The 20,509-nt window shown below is 38.1% G+C and overlaps 1 protein-coding gene across 5 annotated transcripts in view; it reads left to right on the top strand.

The window, feature by feature from the left end:
- The window catches only part of MYO5A (myosin VA), a 187,159-nt gene that overhangs the window by 65,983 nt on the left and 100,667 nt on the right, over positions 1-20,509 (top strand). For all 5 annotated transcript variants that reach the window (XM_029236767.1, XM_029236768.1, XM_029236772.1 and 2 more), the window contains exons 5-9: positions 9,249-9,405; positions 14,442-14,585; positions 16,879-16,960; positions 17,604-17,711; positions 19,877-19,983. In XM_029236767.1, the coding sequence (XP_029092600.1) occupies positions 9,249-9,405; positions 14,442-14,585; positions 16,879-16,960; positions 17,604-17,711; positions 19,877-19,983 (598 nt within the window). The remainder of the gene's footprint in view (positions 1-9,248; positions 9,406-14,441; positions 14,586-16,878; positions 16,961-17,603; positions 17,712-19,876; positions 19,984-20,509) is intronic.

The raw sequence follows: 20,509 nt of genomic DNA, 5'->3' as shown, positions 1-20,509 counted from the left end.
GATTGATTTGTCTCAGATGGCCTGCATTTTTTTTTTTGGCCGTGCCGTGCGGCATGTGGGATCTTAGTTCCCTGACCAGGGATCTAACCCATGCCCCTTGCAGTGGAGGTGCGGAGTCTTAACCACTGGACTGCCAGGGAAGTCCCTGGCCTGCATTATTATTAAAATAACCTAACATTTGTAAAAGGACATATAGTTTATAAAAGCTGCCTTTGGAATCTCATTGTAATTCTGTGACCATGCAAGGACAGATGTTATGTTTTACAGATGAGTGGATCAAGGTTTGTAGGTATTAAGTGACTTGCCCAATGTCATTCATCTAGTGAGTGGCAGACCAGAGCTAAAAGGCCTAAGTGCTGAAAGAAATCTGTCTGTATCTGGTAGAATTAAATCTCAAGGAAAGTGTGAATTTTAAGGTTAGCAGATGCTGGAGCGTCAGGGATCCTGAACAGCATCAGGGAAATGTCTTTGATGTTAATCGGGGAACCCTACTATTTTGAGAGTGGAGAATGGGAGAAAAAAAGCTATTTTCAAGACTAGATTATACTCTTGATAATATAATGTAATGCAAAACTGTGCATGTGTAGAAGTGTGAAATGTGCATGTGACAAGTGAGAAATGGTATCCTAGTGTTGTTTTTTTTTCTTTTGCGGTACGCGGGCCTCTCACTGTTGTGGCCTCTTCCGTTGCGGAGCACAGGCTCCAGACGCACAGGCTCAGCGGCCATGACTCACGGGCCTAGCCACTCCGTGGCATGTGGGATCTTCCCGGACCAGGGCACGAACCCGTGTCCCCTGCATCGGCAGGTGGACTCTCAACCACTGCGCCACCAGGGAAGCCCCTAGTGTTGTTTTAATTTACCTTTCTCTAAGTAGGAAAGACTTTGCACTTTTTTACACACATACACACGCACATACCTATTTGTATATTTAATATATATATTAAAAACCATAAGTTCACACTGATACCTCCAAATCCAGTTCAACACCACAATTTTTATTCTTGATTTCTTTTTCCTTCTTTTAACTTTTTTTTTGACCTTGAAAACCCTGGCTCTCATTATCCATAGTTTATTTACTTGTTTGCTCAATCCTGGAATACTCTTTGTATCAGAAATGCTAACCCATATCCCTGTGAAAAGCAAATATACCACTCAAGTACATTTGCGTCCAATTCATTTTGTCTTTAGCCTTATGTAATATAAAGTGCCAGTTTCCAAAGTTACTTAGGTTGGTTCCTTTCTTCCCCACCACTTTATGAATTTATTCAACCACTCTCCCATATATGATCACTTAGATTGTTTTCAACATTTTGCAATTGCAAACAGTGCTACAGTAAATAACCTTGTGCATATACATTTTTGTATTTATTTATTGCTCTTCCGAATTGCTTTTAATGAAGCTATGGCAGCAAAATATACAACGTGACCCAGATACACTGTGGAGCAAAGGCCTAGATAATGAGATGGTTTTGTCCACATCTTGGGGAAAAAGGTGATATGTATGTCTTTATGAATAAAATATCTAGGAATAAACTTGCCTCACATTCTTGCCAGTCTTTTCTCATGCTGAAACTCACTGCTCTCTGATAACTAAATCACAATATTTTATTCCTTAAAACATCAGGGTTTTTTTTTTTTTCTTTTTGTTTCCTTAAAACCAAGTAATATTGATTGCTTTGATTTGGTATTTTTTTCCTCCCTTGTTAATGGTAGAGCAAATAAATTTGATCGATTAAGTTTCATTTATGAGTTTTCTTGAAATAAATTAGAGAGTTATAGTCATAACCTTAGTGTAATGGAAAAGATATCTATACTAGTCACAGCTCCATCAGTAAATAACTATATAAGCTTAAATCTTCTGGTCTCCCAGGGCCTCAGTTTTATCACCTATAAAATAGAACACTTGCACTAGATGGTCTAGCTTTACATTTAAGGCATTCTGTTGTACACACTTGTTACCTTTCAGTTTCATGGGCACTAATGCATAAGTCTTTTACTCTTTCTAGTGGAGGGCAGGCTATGATAAGGAGCTTGTAGCAAAGCAGAAGGAGCATAGTATAGACTTTTCCTCTGGAAGCTAAGAGATGTGGAGTATAACAACCCAACTCTACTCTAAACTTGGATAAGCCGTCTGACCTTTCTGTGTTATTGTTTCCCCCAATGAAGAAAAGATAATATTTATCATGCTTACTTCAGAGGTGAAAATTACATTAGATGATAAACATGAAAAGCACTTTGAAAAACACTATTTAAATATAAGCTGTTACTGTCATCACGGTCTTCATCATCATGGAGTCTCATGTCTGCATTCTCTTTCTGTTCATTTTAGCCTCTCATCGGGTTTTATTCTTCCTGACTCTCTTGCTAGGCCTTTCCTTAGAGTGGCCCCTTCTTGCATTTGTTTAGGCAGACTCTGAATGCTTCACACTTCTAAGGTCCATTGGCCAAGTGGATGCTGGCTGTTATAGATTATAAAATCTCTCCTGTTGCCAATTGTGACTCACCTGCCATGTGGTACCAAGTATTCCTACTTAGGCAAGTAGACATGCTACCTGATAAGGAATTTTATGTATGATTTATAAAGGTGAATTAACTCCTATTAGTTAGCAGCTACCATGTTTAGAGGTATACTGTGTGCCAAGCATGATGTCAGGCATGTTACCTCTAATCTTCATTACACCCCTGGGAGCAGACATCATCACCTCTGCTTTACAAATGAGGAGACTGAGGAAAGTAACTTTCAGACTATCATGCTAATAAATAGTATCTGGGAGCTGAGATATGAATCAAGCTCTGAGGCTACAGAGCCTTTCTTCTTTGTTGTTTAATTTTCTTACTTCCAACTGTATGACCCTATTCTAACACAGTATTATCACAATATTAATCTATTCCCTCAGATTAACTAATGTTGCATACTTTTATTTCTGTACCTTTTATTCAGCCTAGAGTATCCTTCTCCATGCTCTGTTATCTGCCTGGTTTCTATTTATTTTTCATGATCCCACTCAATTTTTACTTTGAGACCACCTCAGTTCCTGATAAATGATTCCTCCTCAGAATTCTTTACTATATGAATTTGGGACTTATTGAGAACTATCTACCCAGTAAGTTTGTAGTAGGAATAAAGTACAGTAAGTATATGAGTCTATAAAAGTTACAAACAAATAAAATTGGCTATTTCTGAGAGAAAGACAAATACCATATGATGTCACTTATATGTGGAATCTAAAATACGACACAAATGAACTTATCTATGAAACAGAAACAGAATCATAGAGAACAGACTGGTGGTTGCCAAGGGGGAGGGGGTTGGGGGAGGGAGTGAGTGGGAGGTTGAGGTTAGCAGCTGTAAGCTTTTACATATCGGATAGATAAACAACAGGGTCCTACTGTATAGCACAGGGCACTATATTCAATACCCTATGATAAACCATAATGGAAAAGAATATTAAAAAAATATGTATAACTAGAAACAATTGGCTATTTTTGTTATGGAATCTTTATATTAATTTCATAGGCTCTATACTGATGGAACAGAAAAGTCAGATTGACATGAGAAGATCTGATAGTCATGTAACAGACTTCTCAGCAGGAATTTGGTGTATCTCCAGGAAATGCTTATTTTCATTTCCTGAATAATCTCTCTACCTCTCTAGCACAGCTTTCATCAGTGTGCCAGCACAGTCTTATGGTAAATATTTATACTTAAAAACTGATACTGCACATTGTCTTGTGAGCTCATTGTCTAGTATCCACTTTAGAGTGTAAATCTTTTCTTCTTGGGATTTTGATCAAGAGCAGAAATCTTGGAAAAACAGAGCTGAGCAGCTTGAGGTTTGACAAGTGATAAAAATGTAGAAAAACTTAGCACCTCTCTAACAAGAGAAATGAGGATTAGAGTCTCAAGTGAAAGCCACATCACAGTAAATACACAATGTTGGAAGAAAGCATTATATTACACTAACTTAATAATTTTCCTTTTTAGCAAGGGATCAGATAAAGGAGAAGCAATTAGATTGAGTGCCTGCAAGAAAATAAAACTCTAGATTTTGTTTCATGAGAACATGTTCACTCATAAGCTAAAAATTAGACCTAGGTGCTTGTACACTTAACCAAGGTACATGGCAACACCCAGTGGATGGTTATGAGAGAGTCAACATTGAGGTGTGTGGATATAGTAAAGTGGGTCCTGCATGAGTCAGGTCTGAGGCTGGCATTACTTAGTTTCCTCATTAACAACCTGGATGTGAATGGAAAGTATGCTCATTAAGTTTGCAGAGGACAAGATGATGGTCTTGGAAAATATGAGCACCATAACCTAGAGAGATTACATTTTTAAAGGGTAAAGTTCAGAAGGAAAATGTATAAAATAATATAACTGATATGAAATGAATCTTACTAGGTATAATCTAAGGAAAGGCTGGACAAACCAAATATATAGATAGAAGGAATATAGACTCAAGTGTAACATCTCTCTCTTTCATCAACCCAGAGTGGATAGTCTATCCTTGAATAATTTATTTCCTGGGGTTTCAGGTACCTCTCCATAGTTTAATTCCTATTGCCTTTTCCCCATACAACCTAGTTTTCTCCTAATTATCGTATAAGGGTCAATTCAGGCATCACCTTCTCTAGAAAGCATTTCCTGACAGCTCTTCCTCACATCTTCCACTAGTTCTATACCCCTTCTCCATGCTTTCATAATATCCTGGATAGACCTCTTTTCTTGTAATTACTCCACTGTATTTAAACTGTACTTTTCAGTCTCTCTCAATAGGCTATGACCCTAGAGTCTTTTATCTTCATAAAGTGTTTGGCACATTGTGGCTACTCATTACATATTTGTTGCATGCATGAATGAAGCAGTATATTTACGTAGTGGCTTTTCGTTCACATTATAGCCTCTGGAAGCAACATTGACTGAAACAGGCCGCAAGAGTTCACCTCTGCTTCGGGGCACCCAGTACACAGGCTATTTAGGATCATTGCAGGGGCCCTTGAGAGGACTAGCCAAGCCAGAAATCATAAATTTTCAGTTCCTGCATCCTTAGGATGCTCCAGATTGATCTGTCCTTGAGGAAGAGTGGTGAATCTCTGTTCCTTAACTTGGTTTTATCAGGTCCTTGAAGTGATATCTACATCCCAAAAGTAAAAGAAGTTTCTTATAAGGACAAGAAACCTGAAGAATTGTGAATAGTGGCTGACCAGCTAATCAAAATTTCAAAGAATAATGAATTATTATTTACATAGATGTAACAATCTAAAGCTTACAGCTCAAATAAATAGAGTAGGGTAGACTCTGATATTCACGTTAAAACCATAAAATTTTTTATCCCTGGTGTTTTTGTCTATTTTCGCCGCATCTCTATTATACTTTCCTTGTTTTTCCCTTTGCATGTCTTTATTATGTATTACCCTTCTCCCTTCTGTGTCTCTAGTTGGCTCCCTACTTCTACCTGTCTCTGCTCTTGTCTCTTTTTGGCATTTCTTCCTGTGGCTACATATAACTGAAAAATGTTTTAAAAACTACTGTTCTTACTTTATAAAGATTTCTGTTTCCTGTTCTTAATTTAAAAGCAGGGGGATGGAATTTACATTTTTTCTCTTTGTAGCCCTTTATTGATTTTGGCCATCTCAGATTCAGGGGTCCTACGGAGAAGAAATGTTTGCCCATTTCAAGTACAGCCCTTCAAGCCCATCTGAGCATCTGTAAGCATGTCCTATTCCAATTGTACTTGAGTTTACCTGGCTTAGACTGCAGGCTATGGCCCATCCAACATCTGAAAAATCAACTCTGGAGTTAGTTTAACTTTTACGTTATAGTACTTTAGAATTGAGAAAGACTTTAGATGCTATTTAATCTTAAAAATGAGGGAAACTGTGACCCAGAGAGGGCATGCAATTGCTCAGTCATGAAATTGGTAAATGACAGATCGAAGACCAGAGCCCGTCAGAGAAATTTATGTAATGGAAAAGTCATACTTACTTATATATTGGAATGCTCTACTAGGCTTCAAGAAGAAGGGAAGCCTCTGCCAAAGTCAGGGAAGTGTAATAAATAATAAAGTCCCTTAAAAATTGTTGGTCATATGGATCCAGGATCGTAAATCCTGGAAGAGAAAATGTATCTGGTATGTGCTTGACATCAATGTGTATATGTGTGTATTTGTACAAATCTGTGTGATTCATTTGAATAATCCTCAACCTTATCTCCTTTAACAGTTCTCTTCTTCCCCATGGTATAGGAAAGGGCTACTACATAATGAATGCTTCAGTTTTTTTGACGTAACATTTTGTCATAAAGACTTGAAATAGTATTTCAAAGGCAGTACAGTTTAGGATAGCAGTTCCCACTAATAATTCCTTTTTGTCAGACTAGTGGAAGTCTCTTCACCTTGTTTGTTATTGGAAGGAATGCTGGGAGAATTTTGTCAAGGTAGCTATCACACAGGGTGTAGTGACAGAACTGATCATGCAGGAATTAGGAAGAGATCATTTTTCTAGTTATATTTTGGAAGGGAATCCAAAGAATGATGGTACTGTCCTTGATTAATGTATCAAAGACATCAACTCTGAGAACATTAAAATATTCTAAATGACAAAAATAAGGGACATTGGCCCCACAATGAGAACTGTTTGGGTTTTTTGTTTTTGTTTTTGAGTGATTTATCTTGAAATCAGGCATGTATGAACAGAGGCAGTGGGAATATCCAGTTGAGTCTAGAAGTTCAAATAAAAAGGGAATGAGATAGTATGAGGTTCAAGAATGTTTTATAAAAATGAGGGTTACATGCAAGCCTTTACTATAAGTATTAAACATTCCTTGTGTCACCTAGGTCCTCCTGATTTTCCCCACAGTATGGGAGTCAGAGTATCTGAACAGGCTGCTTACAGGTGCTGGTAGTGTGATGTGAATGTACTTAATCAGGCCTGAGTTGGGTACTCCTATTGTATTTTTCAGTTTGTAAAATAATACAGTGACCACCCTTTCTCAACGAAAAAACAACCTTTACCGTAGAAAAGTCTTTCTACTTTGGAAACTTATTGCAGGTACTTTTGATTCTGTCACTTTGGTGTCTCTTAAACCCATCTGCCTGTCTCAGTCATGGCCACCATAGTCTTTGTTCAGACTTTCATATCTTTTCATCTGGATCTCTGCCACCCATATCCACATTGCTGCCAGAGCGTTTTTACTAATTAGATTGTTTATTTTCTGTTTAAAACCCTGCAGTAACACTCCGTGACCTTTAGGTAAACTTCAGATTCCTTAACATCTCATTTAAGATCTTTATGATCCATTTCTCATTAACCTCTGCAACCTTATCTGTCATTACTTCATGTTCTAGTCAAATTAAATTATCTGATGTTTCCTAATTTCTCATGCATCTGAGCCTTCATTTATGTTATCTCCTTTCCCTGGAATGTTTCCTTCTTAACTTACTTTTCCCTTGCTTGCTTTCTCTTACTCATCTTTCTAGACTTTGCTGAGGTATCATCTCCAGGGTGCCTTCCCTGATCACCTCTTCCTTCTCTCAGTACCCCATCCCATGTATTATAATCTTTAATTATTAGTTTGTCTTTCCTCTTAGACCCTCAACCACTTGAGGATGCAGATCATGGCTTTTTAAACTTGTATCCCTAGTATTTAGCACAATGTTTGGCACATAGTAGGTGTTTGCTAAATGTTTGTTGGATAAATAAATTTCTTTTAAAAGATAAAAAGATCGTCTTCTATAGTGAAATAACCTCATAATCTTGTGGCCTAAAAACCTTTGAACTCATTTTGTCTCTCCATAAATTGAGGGCAAAATTGTTACTACCGGGCTTCCCTGGTGGCGCAGTAGTTGAGAGTCTGCCTGCCGATGCAGGGGACACGGGTTCGTGCCCCGGTCCGGGAGGATCCCACATGCCGCAGAGCGGCTGGGCCCGTGAGCCATTGCCGCTGAGCCTGCGCGAATGGAGCGTGTGCAACGGGAGAGGCCACAACAGTGAAAGGGGCCCGCGTACCACAAAAAAAAAAAAAAAGTTACTACCTTTATGTACTTGTTCAGTTAATTTGATGGATTGAAGCTGACTGCTGGTTTCATCTCAGGAAGTGGAAGTCTCCTGCTTCTTTCCCAGTCGAAATCGTGGCCAAAGCAGATTTATTCCTAGGCTAGGTTGGTTATTAAAGTTTTATTTACTTATAATCAATACACATTTACTGAGCACTTGTGATGTGTCAGACTCTGGACTAGTTGCTGGATATTAATGATATGGTGACATAGGTCCTCATCCTCAAAGAAATGATAGTCTTATGAGCAAGTTCTTCACCTAGACTTTTGAGTCATTGTATGAATGAATTAAAGATGTAATAGTAGATAGTCTTTGTTTTTTTAATTAATTAATTAATCTTTTTTAGCTGCATTGGGTCTTCATTGCTGCATGCAGCCTTTCTCTAGTTGCAGCGAGTGGGGCTACTCTTCGATGCGCGGGCTTTTCATTGCAGTGGCTTCTCTTGTCGCAGAGCACGGGCTCTAGGCATGTGGGCGTCAGTAGTTGTGGCTTGTGGGCTGAGTAGTTGTGGTTCACGGGCTCTAGAGAGCAGGCTTAGTAGTTTTGGTGCATGGGCTTCGTTGCTCCACGGCATGTGGGATCTTCCCAGACCAGGGCTCGAACCCGTGTCCCCGGCATTGGCAGGCGGATTCTTAACCACTGCGCCACCAGGGAAGTCCAGTTGGTAGTCTTTGAGTTCTAACATATTTGAATGAATCAGCCAACAAATGAACCATTTCTTCTCTGGTAATGAGGGTACTTTAGTAAGAGCTGGAGTTTGTGGGAGACACTACAGACAGTTAGCTAGTAGATAATTTTTTTTTCAATTAAGTAGTATTTTCTTCTAAATTTGTTTGCTGTAACTTCTGTCTCTTCTAAAGGTGGTTGACAACAGTACTCTAATAGACCAAATTAATTCTCTAGGAATAAAGTGTGTTTGAGATATGTACACACAAAAAATTCAGAGATTATTCATCCTTAGATGTGATGCTCTCTAATTTAATGCCTGATATTTCTTCTCCCTCTCTGTTCATTGTTAATTTATAAGTAGTTGTTTTTATTAGGAAATGTCATTCTTAGGTTCCTTCCCACATTTTTGCATGTGTGAACCAGCAGGAACTCTCCATGGCTCATTGATGAGAATACAGAGAAAATCATGTTAATCACATTCAAAAGTGAGCAGCACTGTCAGTTACTCTTCTTTGTTTTACAGAGATGAACGAAATCAGTCCATCATTGTAAGTGGAGAGTCTGGGGCAGGAAAAACAGTTTCAGCTAAGTATGCCATGCGATACTTTGCAACTGTAAGTGGTTCCGCCAGTGAAGCCAATGTTGAGGAAAAGGTGTTGGCATCCAACCCCATCATGGAGGTAAGGCCATAGCGTTCTTACTATATTCTCTCATTAAGAAACAGGCTCAAAAAATTGATTGATACAGCACATGTCAGAAAGTCTAGGATCTCTCAACCAGTAATAGTAGGAAAATACTTTTCTGGATGTTAGTGAGAGATCTAGGAAAAGTAAAAATTCAGTAAGGTAGACATTTTGAGTAAAGTCTAGCTATAGAGGAAGCTACTTTATTCCATAAACCTGCATTTTTAACCTACCATTGGATCGTTGCCTCCAAGTAGCTGGCAATGGCACTTCATTTCCTAAAGTTTCTTTTCTCCCAGTTAATTGACTTGTATCTATTGCTCCTTATACTGGAAGTATAAGTTACTCCTTTTCCCACAATGCTGAGCTTATTTAAGCTCTTTCTAAAATACAGGATTCACTATGCTCAAGCATGAATGAGTTTCATTATTCCTTTGCCCGCATTTCGTTTTCTGTACTTAGTCCAACCTGTTTAGCTATAAGTTTTTACATTTTTCCAGATATGAACTATAAACTTAAATATAATCTTGAAAGCATTTTTCTGCTTGTTTCTGTCAAGCATATCACACAGCTTTAGTTTAGAAAAAGAAATTCAATAATATAAATTCTTGGAAAAGGAAGATCTGTGAAAGGATATCCTTTCAAAAGTGGACTACGTATACAAAGTAGACGTGCTCATGCCAAAGAAAACAGACCTTTTTGTGTGAGAATTTGAGTATTTTAGGATTTGTAATTAGAGAATTATTTGTGTATTAATATGATTTTAGGAAACTTACATTTTTGTAAGTATTCCCATTAAATGGAGAAAATAAGTCTCAATAAATGGAGAGAAATTACTTTGGGCATGCAGAAACAAACCTTTCTTAATAAAAACCCAAGTCAGCATTCTTTATTCCTGTTTTTTTTCCTTTGTCAAGCCTTACATGTCACCCAAACACAGATGGCGTTTAGGACTGGCTTGGTGCACCCGTGGTGCAAGTGGTTTTCGCACTGATCAGTCCAGAGGTAATTGTGCCTGGTGTGCAGTGCTGTGTGTGACACTTCAGAATAGTATGCTGTGACCCCTTGCCCACAGGGCTGCCCTCTAGTGCAGCATGACTTCTGTTCTTGGGATTAAGAAAATAAGAGATGCTGGGGAAGTTAAGAGCCTCCTGGGCTGGGTGACCTATGGAAAGAGAACTGGAAATGTTTTCTGAAATAACACAGACAGGAGAAAACAGATGCTTATGCCAAAAGAGAGTAGTAAAGATTTTAAGCAAATATTAAGATTTTGAAAGAATTTAAGCTACAGATATAGTGGTGGATCCCACTTGTGTTAATATTGCGAAAATATAATCTGTATAGCCAGTTTCTGATTTCGGTTCAGAAAACAACAGGGCTTTGCTTTCTACCATTATTTTGACTGTTTTTGATCATAACAACAAATTCTTGGTATTTGGCAGTAGTTTAGGCCATTCTTAGTCCCTAATGTTAGAAGATCCCAGAGTCTTGATTATGAACGCATCAGGAAATCCCATTTCTCCTAGGCCTAGACCATATAATAACATAACTCTGGAATACGTCAAGTTGAATGAACTATTTTATGACCTTGCTATAGTCTCGTTCAAAAACTAGCTCTACTGTTTTTTCTACAACGCAGGTTTGAGTTGTGTTAGTAGGAGTGATATTAAAAATTTGGAATGACTACAGATACTACTTTTTAATATGCAGTTATAAGGAATTTACCCTGTTTGCTAGGATGAACAAAAAAAGATAAAGACAGCAGTTATACTTTTTAAAAAAATTTAGGAAAAAAAATTTTTTTAAAGACAATAGTTATACTTAGCTACTTCACGCTATATTATTTAGTTTCTCTGCAAGAATTTGGATTTAGAAAATTTGTTAAAGAGAGAACTAATTTTCAACAGCTACAAATGAGGGCATCCCAACTTGAAAGATTAAAATGGAATGTAGGGCTGAAGAATGGTGACAAAGGGTTTGCAGTTACAGGAAGAAAATATAGGTAAAATATTGAATATGTGGCCTAGAAAATTTGTAGCTTTTAAACCTGCCTCAAGATTATGTCTCTGGAGGCATGGACATATATACACTACCAAATGTAAGGTAGATAGCTAGTGGGAAGCAGCCGCACAGCACAGGGAGATCAGCTCGGTGCTTTGTGACCACCTAGAGGGGTGGGATAGGGAGGGTGGGAGGGAGGGAGACGCAAGAGGGAAGAGATATGGGAACATATGTATATGTATAACTGATTCACTTTGATATAAAGCAGAAACTAGCACACCATTGTAAAGCAATTATACTCCAATAAGGATGTAAAAAAAAAAAAGATTATGTCTCTATATCAGAGTCCTTTACTGTGATGTCAAGAAAGGAATGTCTGGGTCTCCAGTGATCACGAGCATCCCACACCTTGAACATCACAGCCCAGTGCCGTATGGGATTTGCACATTATCCTTTAGAAAGCAAGCTCCTCATCCTCGTCATAGGCTCCTTTTGCAAAATACGAATAATGTACAGTGAAATAAATGATTCTCTTTTACTCAATTTTATGACATTTTCCTTTTCATCCTTTTTTCCTAGAAATTTTCATCCTAAGATGGGGACAGGGAAGATGTTGGGGGCACACTGGGTCTTTTTTTTTTTTAATTTTAATTAATTAATTTATTTTTGGCTGTGTTGAGTCTTTGTTGCTGTGCGCAGGCTTTCTCTAGTTGCAGTGAGTGGGGGCTACTCTTTGTTGCGGTGCACGGGCTTCTCATTGCGTTGGCTTCTCTCATTGCAGAGCACGGGTTCTAGGCACATGGGCTTCAGTAGTTGTGGCTCATGGGCTCAGTAGTTGTGGCTTGCGGGCTCTAGAGCGCAGGCTCAGTAGTTGTGGCTCACGGGCTTAGTTGCTCCGCGGCACGTGGGATCTTCCCAGACCAGGGATCAAACCCATGTCCCCTGCATTGGCAGGCAGATTCTTAACCTCTGCACCACCAGGGAAGGCCCCACACTGGGTCTTAATAGTTCTATTTCCTCTTGAATAACTGTAGTTGAAGATTTTCATCTCCATTTAGTAAAGAAGAATAATTCACTCAACATTTCTCTGAAATCAGTAGTAAAATCAAGACCACAAAACTTCTTTCCTTTAACAATTTCTTGCTGTTTGAAATGAAAATAGCATTAGGGAGGCTGTTATAAATATAGTACTTATAAGGCAGAGGGAGCAATTAGGGGGAATGAACAAAATAAATGAATAAATGAATAAACATCATTTATATACAGAACCTTCTTTCCATATTGGGTTAAAGGCTTAGAATCATAGAGTTTTATTTTTGAAAGGGACCCTAGAGCTCATGTATTCCAGTCAGTTTACACCTGGGGACACTAATGCTCCTTAGAGGATTAAATGATGGCAAGTTAGTGGTAGGCCCTGGTGTGATACCCAGATCTTCAGACTTCTATTTCATTTACTCCTTCTACCATTCTTTGCTATATGTTTATATACCTTGTACTCAAAGACAAAAGGGTCTGTTTCAACTCTGGCCTACTCACTTCTTCTCACAGAGTGTAGTATTATCTGGGCAGGTTGGCCACTCTGATCCCCACTGTAAGTAGATTGGGGCAGGGGGATGACATATGGAGGTTGGGATAAGAGTCTGGGAGGGAGGAGAAGCTGTGGACCACCCTCCCCTAACTTGCTTAGTTGCTGGGGGAAAGTGCTTAGGACAGTGCCTGGTAAACACTCAGTAATTATTACTGCTGCTGCCACTGCTACTACATGTAACCCTTCATCTGCTCTTTGACAGAATATGTTGTGCTGAAAGAAAATTTCACGTTTATTTTTCTAAACAAAATAAAAATAATGGGAATATATGGAGACTTTTTGTTGTGCTTTTTGTAATATCAAGTTTTGCTGGGAAAATAGCTTCCAACTATTCTTTCAATCTATAATGTTAATCTGAAAGTTAGCAGTGTTCTCATTGCCAAGACAGAATAGGGTAATACATGTCTTATATTTCAGAGAGTGAAGATACGTTTTCTTTGATTGATCAGAGAATCTAATGTGTTGACTTTTATGGCTCTGTTACTACTGTTTTCATCACTTGTGTTTGTATTGCTTTTTTTTTTTTGTATTGCTTTCTTAATGCTCCAGAGCATTTTCGTATCTTTCTCTCTGCTGTGGTTTCAATATACTAATCCTAATAGTCACAGGCTTTGCGCAGTGAAAGATATTAATTGTATGAAATTATCTTATTAAGCATTTAATTTATGCAATATGTTAACACTTGCTTTTCTAACTACAGCATGTTTTTTGCTTTGCTTTGAAAGAAAAATGTATAGATGCATGTTACCTAAATCAGAAAGCAGTGCATATTCAATTTAAATTTTTAGGATTATATGAAAAATTTAGCAGAAAGTTACATTCTCTGCATTCTTTAGCAGATGTCTTGCCAAGTTAGATACAACTATCAAAATCCAAAGCCAAATTTTACTGTCTCTGGTTTCTGAAAATGGCTTTGAATTAAGTGGGTAATTACTAACACTCCACTAATAAGCAGTCCGTCTGGGCCTACTGGCTAAAGAGACCCTGAACACCAAAGCAATATTTCCAGGAAAATATTAATTTGTCTTAACCAGCTTATTTACATAAAACAGACTAAGTTTTTCAAGAAACCAAACCCTGTTATTTAACTAAGAGGGCATGTGCCTAGGCAGCCCCTGGTCCCATCCGTTCTTTTCCTTTGTTGACATGAATATGTTCCATACCACAAATGGTGGGCGAAGACCTCCCAGGCACTGGGCTCGAGTCTGCTGTTTCTGAAAATAATTTGTGCGAGATAAACAAGGCCGATACGGACTATTAGTGTATACCTGTGTGGTTGTGCAGTGAGCAAAGCATACAGTTGTGCCTGCAGGGGCCAAACTGGTTCTGTTTTTAAAAGAATCAATTTAAAAGGGTTGTGTTCTTTCTCTCCCTGAACAAATCTGTAAATGTCAGGGCATGAATTGCACTTCTAAAACCTTATTGTTTTCCCTTTGTCTCTTAGTCAATCGGAAATGCTAAGACAACCAGGAATGATAATAGCAGCCGTTTTGGGAAGTACATTGAGATTGGTTTTGATAAGAGACATCGAATCATTGGTGCCAATATGAGAACTTACCTTTTAGAGAAATCCAGAGTGGTGTTCCAGGTAAGCCGGGCAGGTATACATATAGATTGCCATAAAATTCCAGAGCTCGTGTTTGTTGGTGTGCATTTTATTCCCAGATGTTCTTGAGCATGTTATGACAATATTACTGCAATATTACTGCAAACCACACTTGGACTGGAGCATGTAAAACAGTGCCTATCAGAGGGTACCCCTTAGACTAATAGTCTTTGGGACTGGGCACTGATTTAGGTTTAATGGTTTTGACTGTTTTCTCCAAATGCTTGTAGGAGAAGCTTAGTTAAGAAGAGGCGCTATTAGTTTAGTCTCGTCTGTCACATTTCCCAGTTGATAGGGACGACATTGGTCTATGCTTCAGTGAGTTACAGTTTAAACTCAGTTCAAGAAGAAAAATATTATCCTTGTCCTTCTTCCTTCCTTCTTCTCTCAGAATGTAATACTGTTTAGATAGAATAATGAGGGTTAAAAGATCTTCACAACTCAGTTGTGAACTACTGTCAAAGAACACACTCAAGTGTATGGATCAGTGCCAGACTTGCATTTGCACATATGCTCTTACTCCTTTTCGGGGGGCGGGGATCTCAGTTCCCCAACGAGGACTAAACCCAGGCCACGGCAGTGAAAGCCCGGAATCCTCACCAGGGAACTTACTCCTTTTTTATTTGTAAATGGGAAGTACTACACATTACAGCACCGGCAGGTGTGCGTTCACATGTTTATAGGTATACTCAGGGAATGTGGACTTATCATTGGAAAACTCCCCATATAGGACTTCTGGTGACCCACTGCATGCTGAGATGGGGCTCCTGTAGTCCCTTAACTAGATGCTCACCATATTGAGGTTCAAATAGCCCTGGCACCACCATGTAGCAGAGTCTACAATTTCCATTGCACAAGTGTCTTAAGGCTTTGAAACTGTCTGGGACATACTGAGAGTCATGAGTTTGGGCAGCCTAGAGCTACCCTGGCTTTGACTTTGGGGGTGTGCCTGATTTGTGGCTACCTAAATGTAATACCTGATTTGTATAGCGAAGGAATAGTCACCCTCCTCCATTGTTCTAATATCTAGACACATGCAGAGCTGTGTTACTGTGCACACATGTATACTTGAATAGGTCCAAAAAAAAATGTTTAGTAGCCAGAGGAAACAATGGGGGAAATATATGTAGACCTAAGAGAAGATTGAGTCTAAATAGTACAGATTTGATTGATAGGTGGACGATTAAAGGGAAAATGGGTATGGTGACCAGAGGCTAGTGGTGCTTAAGACAGAATGTTAAGGCCTAATCCTTATTGTCTTGTCTAGAAACATTGAAGCAATTCTAGCTGTTCCCCAACACACAGGGCTATATAATGTTGTGGGTGTTTGGTTATATCAAAGTGAGTCAAACAGTCAGAAAGAGCATACTTGATATTGTCCTTCGTGTACAAAGATGACCAAAGCATTTCTGCAGATCCCCCTGCTTTTCTAGTTGTCTGTGTACTGAAACCCCTGACCTCTTGCCTATTCATGCTTCTGGTCATTGGTATATTGTTAATTTGTTTAGTGTATTCTGTGCACTAAACACAGAAAACTAAGTTTTCTTTACCAGACACCAGCCCCTGTTGGGCATCAAACCTGACCTTGGCCTTACTTGCTCTATTCTTCAGTTAACTGAATACACTGTAGAATTCAAGGATATGACAATAGAGTATAATAATATTGTATAAACAATATGATTACAACTGTATTTTTAAAGTATATATGTGGAAAAAGACTGTCAGAAAATAGTAAGAAATGATCTTAGCATTGTACATGATTTATTTTCTATTTAAAAATTTTTTTATTTATTTTTAAATATATAAACTGAAATGATATGGACGATGTAGTGCATTTGAGGATTTCTTACAAACAGCTACAGTACATATGGCAAAAATGGGATTTTTTTTTTTCTAGTCAGAAGTCTTAGGAAGACCATGAATCTAAGAAAATACTGTGAGAAAATATTGAGTGTTGCAGGGAAAAAAATAAAAAGGTTTTAGCTTGCCGCGGAGGCACTGATCTCTTATGACAGTGCCATAGAGCAAGCTGTTCACTAGTTCAAAAAGCATTACTATCAGGTATATTATTTTGAATGTGACCAACAGATACACACTCACACAGATGCACATAGCTAATAAATCACAAGGTTTAATAATCATAGATATGTATTAGGAAATTTGGGAGAGGACAGTTTATTTCATCAAATGAGATAATTAAATTTTTATTTTTATGATTGAATTTTCTGAGTTTTAGATTAAAATGCTGTAATTGAAAACTCTTCTTTTTTCAAAGGCAGAAGAGGAGAGAAACTATCATATCTTCTATCAGCTTTGTGCCTCAGCAAAGTTACCTGAATTTAAAATGCTGCGATTAGGTATGAATATGGCACTAGATTTATTGTGCTGGTATTGTCTTATGTTAATTTCTGAGTTCACAAATTTACTTCTTAAAAAGGAGATTATCTCATACTGAAATATTTATGGGTGAAATGATAAGAGGCCTACAGTTGGCTTCAAGATAACTCATGGGATGAGGAAGTGGTGAGTGGCCGTATAAATGGAACAAGATTGGCCTTGAGTTGATACTTGTTTAAGATGAGTGATGAGTACACAAGGGCTCATTATACTAGTTTCTGTACTTTTCTATATGTTTGAAATTTGCCTTGATTAAAAGGAAAAAAAATGTAAAGGAGTTTACGTGGTGGAAATCTATGCGGTTCCATAGGTGGAACTCTATGAAGAAGGGAGTAAAGTGTTTGAAGAAATTATCCTAGCCTGTAGATTGGAATAAAACCTTTAGGAAAGGACTATTCATTTCACAAATTCTACAAACATTTCACTCCATTATTTAATTTTGAGTCTTGTATTAAAATATAACTAAAAACACAGGAAGTCAAATTTCAGACTCTATACACTTAATTGTGCTGTCACTGTCTCTAATTCAGAGTGGACATAAGGGTAGAAGTCAAGGCCTTTTCATAGACTGCACATCTTTTAAAAATTTTTCCTTAATTGCAGGAGACGCAAATAACTTTCATTACACGAAGCAAGGTGGCAGTCCTGTGATTGAAGGAGTAGATGATGCCAAGGAGATGGCACAAACCAGGCAGGCCTGCACTTTGCTAGGTATGTAATCTTATTCTTGCATTTTTAGAAGCAATAGCTTTTTGACTCGAGCAACCTTTGATTGGAACATTGGCTTAGCTTCATATTAAGTAGTGAGAATTGTTGAGAGACTTAACATTCATTTTTGGTGTTTTGTTTTTAATTTATTTTTAGATTCTTTATAAAACACAGTTGGACAGCAGATGAGCACAGTGTTTCTCTTGGAGGTGATGGGGACTGTACTGAAATTAGGTTATGGTGATGGCTGCACAACTCTGTAAATTTACTAAAAACCATTGAATTGCATATTTAACACGGGTAAATTTTATGGTATGCAAATTATTCCTCAGTAAAGCTATTTAAAACATACATTCGAGGGCTTCCCTGGTGGCGCAGTGGTTACGAATCCGCCTGTCAATGCTGGGGACACAGGTTCGAGCCTTGGGCTGGAAAGATCCCACGTGCCGCGGAGCAACTAAGCCCATGCACCACGACTACTGAGCCCACGTGCTGCAACTGCTGAAGCCCACACACCTAGAGCCCGTGCTCCGCAACAAGAGAAGCCACCATAATGAGAAGCCCGCACACCGCAACGAAGAGTAGCCCCCGCTCGCCACAACTAGAGAAAGCCCATGTGCAGCCACAAAGACCCAGTGCAGCCAAAAATAAAATAAATAAGTTTATTAAAAAAAAATACATTGAGGGCATCAGGGGATGTGGGACTGTTTACTTAAATTTTTACAAAATCTGAAAGCTAGAGCCAAATGAAATGGGTTTCTATACAGAAACTCATGTTTTATAGGATTTTTTTGTGTTTGTTTTTTCGATTTGGGTGTCTTTTGTGGCCTGGAAATGTGGTTAAGCTGGCTTGGTGACAAAATACTGTATTACATGTAGTTTATTCTGTTTCTGAAATAGCTCATGTCACTGTCTTGTTTCTGGATTAAAAAAAAATATTGGATCTACATATAAATAAATTGACCTTTAGAAATGTACTTATATAACTTTTAGTGTTGAATTATTTATTTAAAAGCTTCAGAATATGAATAATTCTGAAGTCATATATTGGTACTTTGAGGAATAACCTGAGGTGAGTTAATTTAATTTAAAAGCATTGCTAATCAGAGTATGGTCCAGGACCACTATGGAGCTTGCAAAAATTTAGAATCTCAGACCCCGTCTCAGACCTACTAAACCAGAATCTGCATTTTAACCAGATCCATTGGTGATTCATGTGCATATTATAGTTTGAGAAACACTGCTTTACTTCCGGGGCTAATTCTGTTTGTAAATAGAAAATTGCAAATTTGAAAAAGCCATAATTCAGGAGATGGCAGAAACATTCCTTGTAAGATGAACTGTCTATTACTCTGTATATAGTTACACATTTGGAAATCATTTTACTATTTTTACTCGAATATAATTTATATGTAGTATTCTGGAAAAATCTTACCTTATTGAAAAATGAAGCCCGAGCTGGTAAAATACCAAGGGCTGTCCAGCTTTCTCATCCTGCCTGATCCTTCAGGTCCTGTTCTAATGCTGTGTTTAGATACTCGCTCATCAGGCTGGAGTGCAACACCAGCCTGAGCACTTCTAATCTTGGGGTCTCTTTGACTTATAGTTGGTCTGTAGTTAGAAGAAGTAATTAAATAATCTGACTTAAAACAGCCTTATTGGGCTACAACTTGCATTTGGAGTAGAGATAAATAGAAAAGGTAATAATGTTAATGAGATACTTAAATTCATTGTGTGACAATGATGGTGATAGTTTGTTTAGCACCTACCATGTGTCACATAGTGTGTTAAGTTTACTATGTGCATTTTCTTATTTAATGTTTACAAACTCCCTTTGAGATAGTCCCTATTGTCCCTGTATCTCAAATGAGGAAACAGAAGAATAGAAGGGTGAAGTTACCTGCCAATGTCAGATGGCAGGTCAGGAGCAGAGCCAGGCCTCAAGCTGAGGTCTGTCTCATTCCACAGCCCATGCTCTCAACCATAATGCTAAAGCGCATTATGTGTTAATGTCAACAAAGATGAAAGTGTTGTTAACTATGACACATTATAATGTGTACAACATCTGGCATTATTCAAGGGTTAAAGATGGGCTTAAAATTGTCTGCTATAATTGTTTAGTTCCTGTTCTGAAATTGATCACTTGTTCATTTACTCTGCTGTTTCAGGAATTAGTGAATCTTATCAGATGGGAATTTTCCGAATACTTGCTGGCATCCTTCACTTAGGCAATGTTGGATTTATGTCTCGAGATTCAGACAGCTGCACAATCCCTGTAAGTTCAGAGCAAGCTTCGTGTGATGACAGTTGATTTATATTTTAGTTTTGTTGATTCTTTATGGAAACAATGTGTTTGAAGTCTCTCTATTAACTAACATTAGTAACTATCAGAGGTAATTATTAGACAGATACACTATGCAGAGTAGAATCTTGAATTGTAAACAAAGAAAAGTGGATTCAGATCCCTGGTGCACAGTGATTGGGGTGGGGGGCGCGGAGGGAGGGGAGGAGAGAACTTGGATATATGTCTGAGCCATATAAACAGCAGTGGGAAATATTAGATGTGAAAGTTGGATTGGTGAGACTAGAGAGAAGGGCTCATTTGGCCCGTGGCTCACATAGCAGAATTGGTAAGTTCATTTGTCTCCTCAGCTGTGGAAATGTAATATGGTTTAAAAGTTACTGAAGAAACTGTTAAAAATAGCTACTCCTGGGAAGAAGAATTAGATGGCTGGGGAGATAGGCCGTCTTCACTATGATTTATATATTCTTCCGCACATAGTGATAACTACACACTGAGC

Source organism: Monodon monoceros, unplaced genomic scaffold (assembly GCF_005190385.1).
Source record: "Monodon monoceros isolate NGI ecotype Baffin Bay Population unplaced genomic scaffold, NGI_Narwhal_1 Super_Scaffold_21, whole genome shotgun sequence".
NCBI lineage: Eukaryota > Metazoa > Chordata > Mammalia > Artiodactyla > Monodontidae > Monodon > Monodon monoceros.
This window is presented reverse-complemented; position numbering and strand designations above follow the sequence as displayed.